The 19,077-nt window shown below is 43.3% G+C and overlaps 1 protein-coding gene across 7 annotated transcripts in view; it reads right to left on the reverse strand.

The window, feature by feature from the left end:
• The window catches only part of LMTK1 (lemur tail kinase 1), a 225,955-nt gene extending 210,635 nt beyond the window's left edge, over positions 1-15,320 (reverse strand). For all 7 annotated transcript variants that reach the window (XR_016282411.1, XR_016282412.1, XM_089539420.1 and 4 more), the window contains exon 1: positions 15,198-15,320. Coding sequence is in view for 5 of the 7 variants with exons in the window: in XM_089539420.1 (XP_089395546.1) it covers positions 15,198-15,297 (100 nt within the window). In the remaining 2 variants the exon portion in view is untranslated. The remainder of the gene's footprint in view (positions 1-15,197) is intronic.
• Positions 15,321-19,077: the final 3,757 nt, after the last annotated feature.

Raw genomic sequence — 19,077 nt, forward strand, 5'->3', positions numbered from 1 at the left:
CAGGAATGTCTCTTCAGTCTTGTCACTTTGCACATGAGAAAAGTGACACTAGAGAGGAGCAAGCCTGAAAGTTCTACTCTTTGTGTGCAACTTCAAAACTCCAAAACACACAAACGAGTTTATTCTTAGTACAAACCACACAACTATTCAGCAAAACTCTGTGGGATGAGATGCAGCTGATATTTGTCCAAGTGCTTCCAAAACCCGTGGCACCATACAATATATGATCATCAACATGCTATGTGCTTGGCAAACAGTTAATGTGCCTGTATAGAAACTAAATTGCTTAAGGGATCCGTGTTCATCCAGTCTGATAATAACTTGGGCTTCATGAAAGGGGTTTTTACATTCAGGAGTGAAGGAACCTTTCTCAGCCTATCTATAACAGCTGCATAGGAACAGTTTTATCAATCCCTCTCCTGAACAAATGACACCTACAAGCAGCATTATGCTAAGCATTAGCCAAGGCTACTGGAGAACATGGAAGCATTTTCAAATGATCACAGATGCGAGACTGAAGGTGCTCTCTTTCTAATTACCTTATAAGCTGCCTCATACCATGTCAAACTCTTTGGCCATCAAATTCAGTGCTGGCCCCTTTCACATAGCACAATGATTCTATTTTAACTTTGCCATGGCTGTATCTGTGGGATTCTGGACTTTGTAGTTTGTTCAGGGGCACCAGAGGAGCTCTTTGGCTGAGGACCCTAAAGACCCCTCCCTCACTTGCCAAACCTCAGGATTCCTTAGGTTGATGCCATGGCAGTCAAAGTGAAATACATTGTTTTAATTATGTGAAAGGACTCCCTTTCTGCTCTGACTGATAGTGTACTTCCAGGGTTTCAAATATATTTCAAATATATCAAAATGCCCCCTCAGTCTCTGGGAACAATTTCATGATCTTTTTGTCCTCTTCCTCCACAGACTGTTTTAGCTCCAGGAAACACTTTTCTTAAGTAAACCGGATGTCAAGGGTGTTGGGGTTTTTTTTAGGAGGGGGGGTTAATGAGAGCTTTCCTGGGCCTGAAAATGGTCATGGGGTCTGCATGTAACATATAGACTATGCTTTGCCTAAATTGACATTGTGCCAGAAAATTTGCCTATCATGTTATAGACATAGATATAGGAAAATGCTGTCTCCAAAATCAAAATTAGCAGAATTGTTTTTAGCAGATCTGTATCTGTCCTTTCTTTCCCCCTGCAAATTTTTGGTGGTAATTCTAAATACAAGTTGACTGCTTTATTACTTGTTGCAGAAACCTGTTTCGAGTGAAGGTAGATGTCTTGTTCACCGTTTTCCTCTTACTGCTTTTCCTTGCCAAACGAAAACATCCTTTTGTTTTGTATCAGTCACCTTGGAACCTGTTTCAGTTATTGCCTTTGTTTAATTATTTTTACTGGACAGTAAAACTGCACAGCCCTTCAGTGGTATAAACCTTTCTGTCAAGGACTGTGACCATCATTACTGAAGTAGAAAAGTAATCTTTCCCATCAATTTAAAAAAACCTCTTTCCATCAAGGGCTCAGGAACATCATTTCCAAATCAAAACATGCCAGATTTAAAAGGTGAGAACTAGGTTTGTCTCCAAAGCAACCAAAGGTCATGGTGAAGATATTGCCTCCCTTTGTTGTTGGTGTGTGCCTTCAAATCATTTCCAACTTTTGGCATCCCTAAGGCAAACCTATCATGGGATTTTCTTGGCAATATCTGTTCAGAGGAGGTTTGCCATTGCCATACTCTGAGGCTGAGAGGGTATGACTTGCCCAAGGTCACCCGATGGGTTTTCATGGCCAAGCTGAGAAGGAAACCTTGCTCTCCAGAGTCATAGTCCAACACTCAAACCACTACACACTTGGCTCTTTCACATGCCAAATTCATATGCTGGTGACCAAAAGGAAGGACATTTACTTTTCATAATGGAGAAGCCCCATTTCAGTGTCTTTCAGGATTCATAAATGAACTGAGAAATTTAAAATAAATTTCTAATAAAATCCAGGCTTCAAATACACATACTGTACCTTGCTTCACACAGAATTTCACAGCAAGCTAACCTTCAGTTCATTCCCACTATAAATTGATAACATCCCAGTCTGCTTCTAGATGAGTCTAATATAAGGTTAGATGAGGGTTTGCAAATTACTTCAGAACCCCAAAAAAATTCCCCATAATTGGATGGAGAAGATGGCTTTCATCCAAGCATGCATTTTCTTGGCTTTACTTCAGACCAGATGAAAGTGTATATGCACACTTCCTCTTTATATCTTGGGGAAAAAGAATTGTAACATAATGACAGTACTGAGGGGAGCCAAAATGATCAAAATCAAGCCAATATAGTAGGCCCTTGGTATCTGCTAGGCCCTAGGGTTTGGTTCCAGAAGCCCTCATGGATACCAAAATCCATGGATGTTCAAGTCACCGTAAACACAATGGCATAGTAAAAGACCATTACATAAAAATGCCTTATATAAAATGGTAAAATCAAGGGTTGTTTTTTGGAATTTATATATTTTAAAAATATTTTCAAGCAGTGGATGCTTGAATCTGTGGATAAATAATTCATGGATAAGGAAAGCTAACTGTACCAATAGAAGAACAACAGTCATCCATATCTCCTTTTCTAGGAGAAGATGACTGGTTTCACACATGCATTATGGAGCTCCTTATGAGCTAATATTAGTAAAATCTAGATTCCCTGGAACACATTATACAGAAGTGGATACTGACAGGTTCTCAGCTGAAGTGGAACAGAAAATGGTTTTGATGTTGGCTGAGAATTTCTCAGCCACCCTTAATTGTTAAAAGGTCAAGAGAATGCCATTTCAGATGGGCTTCATAAACCTCCTGCCAGTCAAGCAATTTCCCCATCTGGAAATACTACCTGACACATACCCTTTCTGCACCATCCACTTTCAAGTCCACTATGGGTTGAGGAAGAACAAATAAGTCCTCACTTTAGTGTTCTGCCTGCTGCTAAATTCCCAAATGCTCCTGAGTTTGGGTGTAAATTACCAAACCTCACATATGAATTAAGCCATGGACATTATTACAACATTTTCCTTAAATACCCAGTGATGCAGAACAGATATGTGCAAGGAATCTGATTCAGCAACATATGTGTAGTCCTACTTCAGGTTTACATCAATCTTCAGGGAATATGTTGAGGTTTTTTTGTTTTGTTTTGTTTTGTTTTTAATTTCAAAAGATATATGGTATGGGGATGAAGAAGCAGCAGAGTTGACCTATGCTCGTCATTTGATCAGTCAAAAGAGATTTGGTTAGCAGGCCACATTTGATCAATCAAGCATTCAGATAATGATCAGCATTTTCAGGTCTTCTCATTTAAAGAACTGAGTTTATTAGAATGGTATTTTATTGCTGTTAGTCTTTCTTTTAAGAAAATAAATACTCTAATTACCAACTGGTTGATACTTAATGCTAATTACATAAACACATTATCAAAAACCATGAAATTAACTTCTTTATAAATTTTAATTAGATAGCATAAGTTTTAAGAATATTAATGAAACAGGTCTATAAATGAGAACAATTCACTAAACAATTTATTCACCTTATTCACCTTAGCTTTTGAACTTGAACACTAATCACACTCATAAACCCTTTTATTTTCTGTTTGTTGTTGTTATTGTGTGATACCATTAAACTAATTAGGTCTAAAACTAACAAACTAACCAGAATACACATTCTCTGCTGTGACAAGCATAGGCCATCTCAAATCTGTATGCTATGTTCATATGCTTATAAGTAGATTAAAAATAAGTTTACCCAACCTTTACCTAACATTCCAGGTATATTCAATTTACAGTAAGGAAAATTCCACTACAAAAATTCTACACTTTAAAAAAATGGATGGCAATCCTTCCTGAAATCAGAGGCAAAACAGCTCATAAGTGATAAATCAATCCTGACAAAGTTGTTTGCAGAGACATAAATTCCACCAACACACACCTCTCTCATCTGAAATGCTTGGGACTGGAAGTGTTTTGCAGTGGTTCAGCTCCTTCCAGAGGGTGATGCTTGGGGACAGTCGCTCTTCAAAAATAGAGCTTAATTGTGGTGTCCCTCAAGGCGCCATCCTGTCCCCGATGCTATTTAACATCTATATGAAGCCGCTGGAAAAAATCATCCGTGGATATGGGGCCGGGTGTTATCAATATGCTGATGACACCCAAATATATTTCTCCATGTCCCGGTCATCAGCGACAATGACAGATGGCATCCCTCTCCTCAACCAGTGTCTTCAGGCAGTAATGGATTGGATGAGGGAAAACAAGCTCAAGTTGAATCCAGACAAAACGGAGGTACTTATGGTAGGGGCCCCCAAACCAGGGATTGGGCTGCAACCTCCAGTCCTAGAGGGGCTCACGCTCTCCTCGAAGGACTGTGTTCGCAGTCTGGGGGTGCTTCTTGATCCGTCGCTTCAGATGAGGAATCAGGTGAACATGACGATCAGGAGCGTCTGCTATCAGCTTCGGCTGATACGCCAGCTGCGCCCTTTCCTGGAACAGGGTGACCTCGAAACTGTAGTACATGCGCTGGTAACCTCAAGACTTGATTTTTGCAATGCGCTCTACATGGGGCTACCCTTGTGCCTAGTCCGGAAACTCCAGTTAGTACAGAATATGGCAGCCAGGTTAGTCACAGGAACAGCAAGGAGTGACCATATAACACCAATACTGAAGTCACTCCACTGGCTGCCAATTAGTTTCCGGGCACAGTACAAGGTGTTGGTTATCACCTTTAAAGCCCTACATGGCTTGGGCCCAACCTATCTAAGAGATAGCCTGCTTCCATATAATCCGCCTCGTACTCAGGTCCTCTGGGAGGAATTTATTACAGCCCTTAAAGACCAGGTTGATGGCGACCTCCCAGAGGACATTCTCTGCAGCCGCTCCCAATTTATGGAATGGCCTGCTGGACGAGATCCGTCAAATTACCAATCTAGAGAGCTTTAAAAAAGCCATTAAGACGGATCTCTTCCAGCAAGCCTTCCCGGAATAAAATGCTTGGCCACAAATAAGACTTTCCATCCAGCGAACTCTGCCTATGATGATTTTTATTTAGCTCTTAGTTTTTAATCTTACATTGTTTAATCTTGTTTTAAGTGGGGATATTATGTATATATGGATGTATTTTAACCTGTTGTACGTCGCTTTGATTGCCTGGCAAAAAGCGGGATAGAAATTTAAAAATTATTTATTTATTTATTATTTTGGATTTTTCAGATTTTTTCCCGATTTTGGGATATTTGCATATACATTATAAGATATCTTTGAGTTGGGATATTTAAACATGAAATTCATTTTTGTTTCATATACACCTTGTACACATAGCCTAAAGGTAATTGTATAAATAATATTTTAAATAATTTTGTGCATGAAACAAATTTGGGTACATTGAACCATCAGAAACGAAAGGGACCACTATCTCAGCCACCCATGTGGACAATTTTGGATGTGGAAGTATTACAGTTTTTTCTAGAGATAATTTTGACTCAACCTATATGAGCAGCAGGTAAAGAAGGCTGTCTGTGCTTTCCAAGTCCTGTCCTTCCTCCCTCACCTCCAACCAACTGGGGCTGTATTCAGATGGCTAATGGACTATTCCAACTTCTGGATGGAACTAACATAGAATGACACTCCCAGAGGCTTTTCAAATTTCATATGTGGTGCTGCTTTGCAACAAAAAGAAAGGATGTCAAAAGCACCATTGCAAACTAATCTTCAATACACTGTATTTTGATCTTGATCTTGAGGGAGAGTGGTCTAGCAATTAAATTCAACAACCCGATACCATCTTATTCAGCCCAACAATCTTGTATGACTTTCTTAAAAAGTTAATATGATTTTTAAGGACGCATTTCTAAATTTCTTCTTGATTCTGTACCTTGAGGCTAATAGAACATATTATTTCAATTTTGTTTACAGTATATTATGTCAGTAAGCCATAAAATATAATTCTATTATGGTTCAAAGCTATCCTGGTGATTTAAATGATTGTTTGACTGTGAGCCTCCCACCTTGTTTCACAGGATATATCACTGAATGATATATCCACTGTGCTATATTCTGATATTCTGTGTGAGTCAGCTACACATGGCAGGATGATTACTGCATGAACAAGTGTCAGTTATTACCTATAAAGCCCTACATGGCCTGGGCCTGAGTTACTTAAAGGAACGCCTCTCCCTACATAATCTGCCCCGCACTCTCAGGACATCTGGCACAAAAATATTAGAACACCCCAAAACCAGGTTGAAAACCACCTCTTGTAAAACATTTTCTGCAATGACCCCTAGACTATGGAACAACTTACTGGAAGAGATCCGTCTTACACCTTCTTTGGAAGCCTTCAAGAGGGCATTGAAGACGGATCTCTTCCGGTGGGCTTATCCAACAGATCTCCTCTAATCTGATTTTGAACATCTAAATATGATGACTCGATTTTTACGACCGCGAGCAATACTGTAACAACTCTTCTCTTTTTATTTCTGATTGATGTATTTTGTATTGTCTATGTATTTTATAATGTTTTTATTGCTGTAATCCCGCTTCGATACGAAGGGAGAAGTGGGAAATATAAGTAAAAATTATTATTATTATTATTATTATTATTATTATTAGCAGCAAAATTATATGCCTGCAAAAGACAACTGGCACAAATTCTGCATCCTGCCTTGTGCTCATTAATTAATAAATAAAACTGGCTTGACAAGGTTTGGTGTATAATGTTATCTGATAAGTTAACACATCAAATAAAATTAATAAAAGGGGTCATGCAAGACACAACCTTTAAATAAATTTGGTATCTGTTTATTGTCTATTATAATACCAATGATTCTCCGTCATGAAAGCCTCATCTTATGTAGCTGCTTGATGAATCTTCTCTTGTACATGTTTTATGCCAAATCCTATAACATCCAAACAATGATACCTTTATGGGGCCAACCAAAATGCACAATTACATGTTGCAAGCTTTCAAAGTCACACTTGCTTCTTCATCAGGCAAACAGGATAAAGAAACTGAAGATGTTAGTGATAGGCCTGCATTTTCTGTTTCTGGTCTTAGTTCAGATGGTAGGGAGGGCTATCTGCGGGCTGGCACCTCTCCCTTTGGCCATGTGGTCACTGGAAGATTTTCAAAGTCAAGATTTAGTGTCCATTTGCAATTCAAGGAAGATGTTTTCTTGGAATCCAGCATGTCCCCTTTCTTTGTGAAGCCACAGGCTTCTAACTATAACCAGAAACAGAAAATGAAGGCTTATGACTAATATCTTCAATTTTCTTTCTCCTGTTTGCCTGATGAAGGAGCCAGTATAACTTCAAAAGCTTGCAACATGTAATTGTGCATTTTGGTTGGCCCAATAAAGGTGTCATTGTTTGGATGTTATAGGATTTGCTATATGGCCAACACGGCTACCCCTAGATGTTTTATGCCAGGCACTGGTACCTTCACGTTTTATGTTATTTCATTTTATTAGATGGTTTGCTATTATAATAAATGATTACTATTGTTTGTTGTGTTACTATATGCTGAATTGTCTAGCTTTCAATAAAAAAAGAAAATAAATAAGCAAACTACAGTCGGCCCTTCTTATACACGGATTTTTTATACACGGATTTAAGCATACACGGTTTGAAAATGTTCCAAAAAAGTCTAAATTTACCTTGATGTTCCATTTTTTATTAGGGACACCATTTTGCTATGTCATTATACTTAATGGGACTTGAGCATACACGGATTTTGTTATACACGGGGGATCTTGGAACCAAACCCCAGCGTATAACAAGGATCCACTGTATCACATTTAATTAATGCATCTCAGCAGAGAGCTAGACCAAATTTGTATATTCCACTTGCTAGACTAGATTTATGATAAATTTACTGCTGTAGTTTACTTTCCATTTCACTGAAGTGTCCCTCCTTTTAAAATGTCACTGCCAACACATCATTTTGGGACAAAAATTTCATTGGTGTAGTCTCAGTCAGGGCACCATGAAAGTAAGACTTGGATGGAATAAACTGGATTACCTAATCTTATGTATAAACACATCATTTTATCTATATGGATCTCAACTCCTACAAAAGTGCAAGGTGGAATGAAAACATCCATGTCCCCTGTCTTCTGGACTCTACAACCTAAACCCAATTAGCAGTGCAAACTACAGAAGACCCACTGGATTAATGGCATATACATGACTGTTGGTTTATCGTTCAGTAAATGACTGGGACTAGCAACTGAATTTAGGTCTGTGACTATTAGAGAACTGGGAATAAAATGGCACAGAAGTTACCCAAAATGATTTCTTGAAGTTTGTTGTTGTTGTTTGCTCTCCTACCTCACTATAAAAGAAATTTAAACAGAAATTGTACCTACTACTAAATAGAATTAATCAGATTTAAAATACAGTTGCTTTTAAACACCTCTAACTGAACTGTGCTTTAATATTATAACTTGTTTAAATCTATTTTAATAAAGTATTAGGTTGCTTACCCCCACTATAACAAAATGAACAATATAAGTTGCTACCTATACAGTGACATCAAGGAACTATTTGACAAACGTTGGCCTCTGCCAAATCATAGATGGTCAAATGTCTTCCATGACAACCCAAAATTCACCTAGAGCCCTAAGAGGAATGAGTACTGCTCCTCTTCCTGGAAGGAAAAAAACCCAGAACTAAATCAGCCTTATACATATTCACATGCACACACACATGCACACAAATAAAGTCGTTTTCCCTTCAGGATTGGTATGTTGACTCACAACATACACAAGGCAGCTGCAATACACAACAAAGCTGTCTTCAAGTAGGAAAACAAATCTCCTCTCAAAATGGGATTCATATTTTACTTGGCTTACCACCTTGGACTACAATTTGCCCATCCTAATGTTGTTTGCAAAGATTACAGCTGGGGTTTCGGGCCACAGTGAGCAAAGCCACCAGTCCTGCAACAAGTAAATGAAAACCACAATGATGAACCATCAAGGGCTGAGCACCTGTCATCTGAAGCTTTATTCGTGTCAACAATTATACTTCAAGATTCTGGTCAAACCAGCTGCTCTCTCAAAGGACTTTCCACCATTACATGGTGAGTGATTTATAATGTAGCTTTGATCTCTTTGAAGCAAAGGGAACCATGAAGTAACTATATTATCCATCAGCAGCCTCTGCTGCCATTGGCCATTATTTCTTCTGGACTGTCTGTGTGGACTGGAGATCTTAATTCTACTCCTAGACTCTTAACTGACGTTTGGAATCAGGCAGGACTGTCTGCATACTGTTTTTCCTCCTTGTAAGATTTACCTTGTAGACCTCCACAAGATCTACAAGATAATATTTTCCCTGTATAATTTAATATTTACCAGAGGGGTGGGAATCATTCTGCTCTCCAGATGTTAATGAGCCAGAACTCCCAACCACTCTGGCCAACTTAGCCAATAGTGAGGAATGTTCAGGGTTTGCAGTCCCACAAAGTCTAGAGAGCTGCATGGTTCCCATCCCTGACCTACAATAATACACAGGATGCAATTATTAGAGACTACAATAAATTGCCATTGGTAAGGAGTTGTGACCCAATTTATCTGATGCAGGGGATGCAGCAGCAAGCCACATCAAGTGCTTGAAAAATAATTATTTGATTTATACAGCACCCTTCCTCATAAGGACTAAGGGTAGTTAACACAACATTACTTAAAATGCACACAACTTGCCTCCCTGAGCAGCTCCATCATCATCATCACCACCACCATCATCACCACCACCCATTCACCTCCTTTCTTCCTGTGAGGCCTAATTCATAGGACTGCATAGAGGCACTCTGTCATTATTTAATATTATTCCTTACTTATTTGGAAAAAGTAAGTGAAATGGCTGTGAGAACAGAAAACAAAATCAGCAGGATCAGGAGACTCAAGGGACTGATAATCTCATAAAGTTCCCAGGAAGCTGAACCCTGAATATTAGCATTAACTAGTAACAACTCAAGAACATTCATATACTCTTGAACTAATACAACCAGCGCATTAATCCAACAGTACATAATGTCTTTTCATTCATTTTTAAAATACAGTTTTCCATCTATCCTCTTCTCTGGTTATTTGTTTCAGACCTCCTGTAACAAAACCAAATGCACTCCCCCCAATTCTTCTGAATGCGATCTCATACTGCCTGGCTCCAGGCTTTTAGAAACTGGGCCAGCTTGTTTTCTGAGGCCTGATAAACTTGTACTAGCTGACCTAGAATCACAGCACATGTTAAAGCATTCACAAGGCAAACTTACATAGGGATCTCTCCACCACAAGGCAAAAGCAGGATCATCATCTCCTGCCCTTCCTCCTGGATTGTGGGACAGTAGAGTGTGATTGTGAGAACCCAATATCAATCTCTAGCTGCTTAGGGACTATGAAGACCTTGAGCAATTATTAACCCCTTCTGACACTCAGGCCAAAAGTCTGTTTGTTTTGCCACATTCCATTAGTTTGACAGTCTTCTGCTATCAAGAGTTAAGAATCTCAAATATAAGCAGAATGCAGAAGTGAGGAATCATTAGTTACTATTACTTACTTCATAACTTCCCCCTTGGTTAATAAGTATTATTTTGTTTTGTGGATTCGTTTTTTACTTATAACTTTACTAGTTGCTTTCCTAATTTTTATATGTCATTCTTTGGGGGGAATATATGGAAGGAAGGAAGGAAGGAAGGAAGGAAGGAAGGAAGGAAGGAAGGAAGGAAGAAGGAAGGAAGGAAGGAAGGAAGCTAGGTGGGTGGGCATTTGGGGGCAAAAACACTCAAAATGCTCTTCAAAAGCATTTTTGACCACCCATAGTAACAAGAAAAGTCAGCAATAACATTGTTATCAGCTGTTGTACTGCTTTGCAAGTGGAACCTTGTTATTCCCCCCCTCCAAACTAACAAATATGAGGTAATGTTCTGTGTAATGTGGTACAGTAGTCCATTCTCATCTGTAGTTTCACTTTCCATGGTTTGAGTTACCCATGGTCAGCCACAATCTGAAAATATCACATATGTCCAAAACACACTGCAGAAATAGTCCAGTCTGAGACCACTTTAACTGCCCTGGCTCAAGGCTAGGGAATTAAGGGAATGGTAGTTTTGTGAGTCAGAAAGTCCCCTCAACCAATCTCAGGGAGCTCTGGTGCCACAATAAACTACAATTACCAGAATTCCCTAGCACTGAGACATGGCAGTTAAGGCAGTCCCAAACTGGATTATTTCTGCAGTGTGTTTTGGACTAGTCTCCCCCCCCCCCCCCCCAATCTGTTACTTTGGTCTTTGCATTTCCATTACACGCAGTCAATCAAGGTCCAAAAACATTATTGGTATAAGGTTCAGTACTATCCATGGTTTCAAATATCCACTGGAGGTGTTGGAACATATCCCCTATGGATACGATGGGACTGTTAAACTTCCAAATTCTGGCTATAAGCCAGAAAGTTCCCTCAACCAATCTCAGCTATGAACTCACTAGATGTCTTTTGGTAAGCCAGCCACAGTTCTTCATAAGAAATAGTGTCAGCAGTGCATGTAGGACAAAATTATAGGAAATCAGGTGCTAGCACTAGCAACAACACTCCCTCAATATCACCAGCACTTCTCAAAGAGAAGACCAATATTATTGCAACATACTGTATGTACTCTAGTGCAATTCTAAAAAGTCAGCTAGTCCAAACCCCGCCTTGGCATTAGGGATATCAGTCCACACACTGCAGCAATTGTCATCCACCACTTCTTCCCAATCAGTTCATCTAATCTTGACACAATGTGCTATCATCAGAGAGAAGCAACAGTGCAGAGCAAACAGCTTCAAATGACTCAAGCAAGCAATCCCAAACACATGGGCCTGGGGCACAGGCAAGAGAGAGAGAGAGAGAGAAGGAGGAGTCACTAGCCCTTCTGAAGACTAAGGCAATGCATTTTCAAATCCTAATAGGGCAACTCATCACACAGTGAAGATGAGCATAACTCATCCATCACATTTCCCTATGAAAAATTTCATTAAAAAGTACACATGCCATCCTGTTCCCTACCCAACCTGCCTAAAATGTAAAATAGTGTAGAATGGGATGACCAGTGGAAACCACGTGTATCAGGAAATTTACTGCACTGATAGGGCAATGTATATCTCATGGCACTGGAGCAAATGTGTACAGAACTAATATTACAGTCAACCCCAGAACATAGTGAAGATCATGCAAGTCAGCTCACTTGTGGTACAAGTCAGCTCACACTGGTACAAGGCTAATGTAAAAGCAACCTGATGGAATGTGTTCATGCTGACTGATCTTGGCCATTTACCATTTCTGATAGTTGAGAGATGTTTGTTGTTGTTGCTGCTGTGTTCTTTCCCATATATGATGATCTTAAAGGGTTTTCTTGGCAAGATTTGTTCAGAGGGGGCTTGCCTTTGCCTTCCTCGGAGGCTGAGAGAGTATGAACTTGCCCAAGGTCACCCAGTGAGTTTCCATGAAGATTTGAACCCTGCTCTCCAGAGTCCAACAATCAAAGCACTATACCATGCTGGCAATACAGAGCCATTTTTGTAGAGATTTAAAATGCTCTGGGTTAACTTCTTTGAGTTCTGTTTTGTTCTAGAATTAAATAAAAACAACTGTTCCCATTTCCTCTACTCTTCAACTGACGCTTTACATTATACGCTTTAATCTATCTTCCCTACCATTCCTCTACGAATAAACAAAATCTTTATTGTACTTTCTCATAAAGAAAACCAAGGAGGATCTCCCTATCATACCCTTCCCAGTTTTATTTTTTTAAGTCAAGCATCCAGGCTTCTTTGTATTATGCAAGAAGTAAACATACATCACATCAAGGAATTAATATGAAGACATTCTGTTCCTTTCTGTATTATGTCACACAGCAACAACACAGATTCCTTCCCTAACACTCTCTAGCAGTATTTACTATTTTTCTGGCTGCACCAAACCTGGTGTTTTCAGGATGCTATCCATAGACTACGTTGTTTTTTTTCCTTGAGAGGCGAATGAAGATAACCTTGTGGAGGCATATGATGGTAATTTTTCTCCAGCGTACATACCTTTGCACTTATGAACACTGAAATGTCTACACTGCTTTTAGGAAAGGGAGCTTGACAAAGAAAATACAGGTCTTTACAAAGAACATGAAAATGCAGTAATATCCTCTTCTCTCCCTCCTCCCCTTCAAGCGCTGCCTATGGCTAGATTGGGAGAAAGCAAGGTCAGACCATGCCCTGCAACAGCAACACACATAAGCAAGTGAGGGAAAATCTTTATTTTCGGCATGCACAGATCTAACACAAAAGGAGCAAAATAGGCACTTATATAACTATACCTCCTTCATGCCAGTGTGAGGGACCTGAGTGTTCGCATAGGCCTGAACTGTAATTCAGCTAGTTACCACTTCACCACCCTTTGCCAAAGACTGCATAGAGCAAAAGAAAAGGACCAGAGCAGCCAGAGGAAACCAAATGCATGCATTTACTAAGAATAAAGTTTCATTTCTTTATGATCTCCTCCTCCCTGCAACCCCCCCCCCCCCATATTTTCTTAATCTGTATAATATGTTTTGAGAACCGTCAGCCCATAACTGGACTGAAGACATCATCATCCCAGGCCTGCCAGATCCAACTGCAGTGGAATCTGGAAAACTGAGCCAAAAGCCCTTTCATCAGGAAAGACCAGGCCAGGTGCCCCCTCCCCCACAAAACTATTCAAGTAGAGATCACAATAGTGACATTTAGAGGTATTCAAGACAAACGCACGTTTCATTCCAGCTGACAGAGCCAGTCTTCCAGCAGCTTGCCAATAAGGAACAGGGAACACATAAAGCAATGGGGGGTGAGGGGCAGAAAAGCAAGAAAGCTATCCTCACCATCAGAGCAGAAGCAGAACAGCAGATGTAAAATCACGCCAGGAACAAACTGAGATGTCAACACAGTGGTTGGGTCTCTATCTGTCAGGATTTCTGACTGGGGGAGGGGACCAGGAAAAGAGGCTGAAATGGGTACCACAATTCTGCCTTCTCAGCTAGACAACCTGCTGCCCCCTCCACAAGTCAAGGGCCAGCCATTGCCCCCACAAAGGCTTTTAGGGCCAAATCCATCACTTGTCACAAAGGGGACTTGATTGGGAATGACACCCATCACAGAGAAAGACCCAGGGCTTGGCCTTGCTCAACGCCACCTTGATGCGCTGCTGCCATGACACAATCTCATGCTCCTTTGGAAAGGCAACTTTCCAGGTGGGAAGAAGGAACCAAAAGCACTCACAGTTGCTCTCAAAGGTGCTCAAAGATCCTTTTGCGCACTGATTCCCTCCAGTCTCAAAACTCACAGTTAAGCGAGCGGCCTCTGTAACTGATCTTAGGTGCATGCCAGGTATTCCTCGTCAGAGGATGGGGCGCATTATACATACCCCTAAGAAGGGTCCTGTGTACCTGGTCTCATTCTCTCCTGGCCGAAAAGCCCAGGAGGGTTCTGCCATGCCCCCAGCCGGGAGAGGGTGATGTCACTTTGCAGGAGTCTAGTTCCCCCCCGTCCCAAAGCAAGGCAGCCTGGGCGCCTGTGTCTGCTGGAGGGCTCCAAGGGCTGCGCGTTTGGGACAGGGTTCGCCTGGGCTCAGCAACCTGCCAAGTCAATGCAGCAAAGGCTGGGGCTCCTTTGGGGCCGGGGGGGCAGGGAACAGGGGCACCGGGAGCAAGAAGCTATCCAAACTCAGGCTGCAGCCTCACTGCAGAGCTAATCCAGTTGGACCCCTCTACCCCCTTTGAACTGCCCTGGCTCCATGCTATGGAATTCTGGGAGCCGTGCTTTTCAGACAGAGAAGGCTAAATAGCCCACAAAGCTACAAACCCTAGGATCCCACAGCATTGAGACATGGCAGTTGGCGGGTCAAGCCGCCTTATTTCCCATCCGAAAAGCCCCAGCAGCCAAGTGCTCCCACTCCTTCCGCAGCCTTCTGGCAAGGTGGAACCGGGTTATTTCTGCAGTGCGGACGCAGCAGAGGGGCAGCTGAGGGGGGAAAGAAGGGAAGGGGAAGATCCCAGTCCAAGGAGGGAAAGGAGGAGGAAGAGGAGGAGGAGGGCGAAATAAAATCCAGGAATAAGAGAAACCATTCCTCGTTTTCCCAAGGAAGCGGCAGCAAGCAACGCAACTCACCGGGATCGAAGTGCGAACTGAAGGCAAAGCTGGGGTTGAAAAAGGAAGCCGACATGGCCAGCAGCAGCAGCAGCAGCAGCGCCCAGGGATGGGCCCCCATCCCCCCGGCGGCAGGGAGGCAGGGAAGGGGCTCCGGGCAGGAGGAGGAGGAGGAGGCAGGCGGGCGGGCGGGCGGGGGCTAGGCAGGGGGGCGCTCCAGGGGCCCCCGACTCCCCAGGGGCCAGCCCCGGAGGGCCCGCATCGGCGGGGGAAGGGGGCCAAGCAGCCCTCGCCCTCCCGCCCTCCTTCGCTCGCTCGCTCGCTCGCTCCCTGCCTGGCTGCCTGCTGCTGCTGCTGCTGCCCTGGCTGGGCGCTTCCCGGGCGGCGAAGGGGCTCAGGGCTGGCGCAGCTCCTCCTCCTCTTCCTCCATCAGCTCAGGCTCCCCATCCCGCCCCTGCCCCGGGGCCCTGGGCTCCAGCCTCCGCCGAGGAGAAGGAGGAGGAGGAGGAGGAGGAGGGCCAAGAGGGAGGAAGGCTCTCTCTCTCTCTCTCTCTCTCTCTCTCTCTCTCTCTCTCTCTCTCTCTCTCTCTCTCTCTCTCTCTCTGGGGGGGAGGGGAGAGCCCCTTTCGCTCTGGGTCCGGATGGGTGTGTGGGGAGGGGAGGCAGAGGGTCCTTGGGCTGTTGTGGCTGTGGGGGGGGGTCCTCTGGGCCCTGGGTCTGGGTCTGGGGCTGAGGGGGTGTGGAGGGTCCTTCTTTAGTCTTCCCTCAAGTGCCAGCAGCCCTCCTCCTTGGCTGCCGCTGCCATTCGGGGCTGCAGATGAACAAATCAATCGAACAGACTAGAGCAACAGAAGCCCCAGAGGCTCCAGCCATTGCCCCTGAGCAAGGAATGGAGGAGGGCCTTGCAGAAGGGGGGAGAGGGAGGGAGCTGCTCCCAGACTCAAAGGGGTGAAGGGGGAGGCAAGCCCTGGAAGAGTGCGAGGCAGGCGGGCTGCAGAGAGAGAGCGGGAGCCACTCGGCTTGAAGGGAAGGAGGCAGGGAAGGAGCTGTTCCAGTGCTGACCCGCCGGGAGGAAGCAGCGGCAAGACTAGCCACGCCATCTTAGAGCCCTCCCCAAAACACTGCAGCAACCAGCAGGGAAGGAGGGGGGCTCAGCCACAGCAGGAACCTCCTCCTCCTCCTCCTCCTCGCCCAGGAGGACCTGTCCTCCATTCCCACCTTCTGCCCAGGAGGAAGCCCAAAAGGCCCTCCATTTTGGAAGACTGCATCTGCACTGCAGGAAAAAAAACCCTTTGGACCCGGCTTGGATTGTCCTGGCTCCATTTCAACCTTCTGCCCGGGAAGAATCTGCAAAAGCCTGGCTCAGGAGCATGCATTGATAGTTCTCTATGAGGGTTTGCAGGGTTTTTTATTGGGGCGTGTCCTACAATTCCCCCCCCCCCGGCATCCTACATTTTTACAGTGCCATGTCCTCCTTTGCAGTGAGGGCATCTGGTCACCCTGGGTCCCTGGTGGGATGCTGAGGGGGATTGCTCAGCTAAGCAAGAAAAGGATGTGGGTTTTGGAGGTCCAGTAGCATTGCTGGCCCCCCTGAGATGGGGATCAAGGGGCCTGGGAAGGTGGGGGGACCTTGGCAAGAGCTGCAAACTAATCCCACTAATGTTATCCAAACCTGGGACCCCCTGTCATCTCTGAATTAGGGAATTTCCAAATGCACCCACAAGCCACAACCACTTGCATTTTCCACATAGAGGCAGTGGGACTGGCACATGAAATCATTTCCAAGGGCATGACAGGCCAGACTGTACACACCAGCCTCCCCCAACTACACACCTCCCATATATGGAGCTTACAGTCTTTATCACCACTAACCTTTGGCCTAGGATGTGACAAGAATTGTATTCCAAAACATATGGAAGCCACCAGTTTGGAGATGTTTGGCACATACGTATGATGTGTAAAGTCATGGGACCATTTCATGTTACACACAGTCATCATGTACCTATTTGGGGTTTATAGACTGGTGGTGATGTGCCATGAGGGGATGCTGAGTTACCCCATATGCTAGGAAGCATGACACTTGCAGATACAGGACATTGTTATAGCACCATGCTTCCACTTTAGCTGCCATGTCTACCTCCTGTGGAATCCTGGGACTTGTAGTTTGGTCAGAGGCACTAGAGGAGCTCCCTGGCTTTTAAAGAGCACCCCTTCAACTGCAAATCCCAGAATTCTACATGATGGAGCCCTGCACTTAAAGTGGAGTCATAGTCTTGTGAGAGCCAGTGGGCTTAAATGTTTTGAATGCCTACTCAATTCAATAAGAAACCAGTGGGAAAGACATTCATTGCCAGCACTCCAGGATTGGGGCAAAGTTTGCCATCAATGGACACAGCCATGGTACAGAGACAGGGCCTTAAAGGGGGGGGGGGGAGATGCAGAGGCAAATACCCCAGGTTTCACATATGAAGAAATCTTCATTCATAGAGGGGACCACATCAATATTGGCACTACTGCATTGTTCTCAAATAATGTATTTCAGAATCCCAAGAACTTGAGCTCCACAAACATTACGGAAAAGGAGGCAGCGGCAGGGACCTCAAATTAACATTCTGCCCTTCTGAAAAATGCTCTATCTGGGGATTATAGGATATCACAAAAATGTACCCCTGCCCTGTTCACCCACAGCTTCCTGTTTGGCTTTTTCTTCCAGCAGAGTGTCTATACCAGTGTATCCGAAGTGTCTTAGCAGTGGATCTTTGATGCCAGTGGTCTAGCTCACATTCAGTCCATTTAGCAGGACTTGTGTCAAATCCCAAAACCCGCAGTGGGCTGAAAATAAGTGCAGCATTGTATATTTATACATGTATTCAGTTGCAAAAATCCCACTTCGGTGATGTGCTGAGATGAGCCATAATACTAAAGTAATTTTACAAGAAAAACACCACGCATGCAAAACGGAGCAAATAGTGCTTTGACTAGCTCTGTAACTAGTAGCAACTTTGCACTGAGAGAATTTGCAATTTAAAAGGGGAAGGTGAAAAGATAGATGGAAGGGAACACAACAGGTGAAGAAAGCCTGCCTCCTCTGTTCCCACCAATCAGCTTATACAACCGAGAGCAAAGTGTGCCACCAGAAATAGAGAGAATGAGTACACTGCTGAACGATTGCCTGTAGAAAAAAATAGCTCCAGGTGACTCACTGGAGTGAGCTTAGCCACACACTGGAGGAGCAAGCAAAACATCATCAGTTCATGAGATCAGATGCACAGTTAAGAAATGAACAGTATTGTGGTTTTGAACATTATCATTTCCTAGCAGGTAATATAAATAGCATGATGATATGTTTCCTTTTTCCCCTCCCACATATATTCCATGGTGCTCCCTCTTTCCATGTTCAGTTTCCCACCTCATTCTCTTTCCATTGCTCTCTGGAAAAAAAATCCCTTTCTAAGAAACAGCTTCCAGGGCATTTCCCTTCTCATCTGTTGTTGCAGCTCAGTGCTTAAGCAGTGCACTGAGGCAGGAGTGTATAGCCTTTTTTCAGTCCCTCAAGATGATATGAGATGCTGGCTCAGAGGTTGGGGGCTACACACATGCGCATAAGCACAGCATACACACATGCCAATGACTCCTTCACTGGGAGGCAGGAGCAAAGAGCCTTATTGCCACCTCCTCTGTCCCAGCAGCATATATGAAATCAAACCCTGAGAGCCTTAAGGCCTTCTTAGGGACTACCTGGTTCTCCAGGCTGTCATCTGTGCAGCCTGGGCCTAAACTGTCTCAGTACAACATGGAACTTATTAAACAACAACACTTTAAAAACTGAGGTAAGCTGGACATATCCTTCAAACAACTTTATTACAAGATCTTATCACACATGGGTTTTAAACTGCAATAT

This window comes from Sceloporus occidentalis, unplaced genomic scaffold, assembly GCF_023333645.1.
Source record: "Sceloporus occidentalis isolate IW3139 unplaced genomic scaffold, rSceOcc1.0.p SCAF_1, whole genome shotgun sequence".
Lineage (NCBI taxonomy): Eukaryota > Metazoa > Chordata > Lepidosauria > Squamata > Phrynosomatidae > Sceloporus > Sceloporus occidentalis.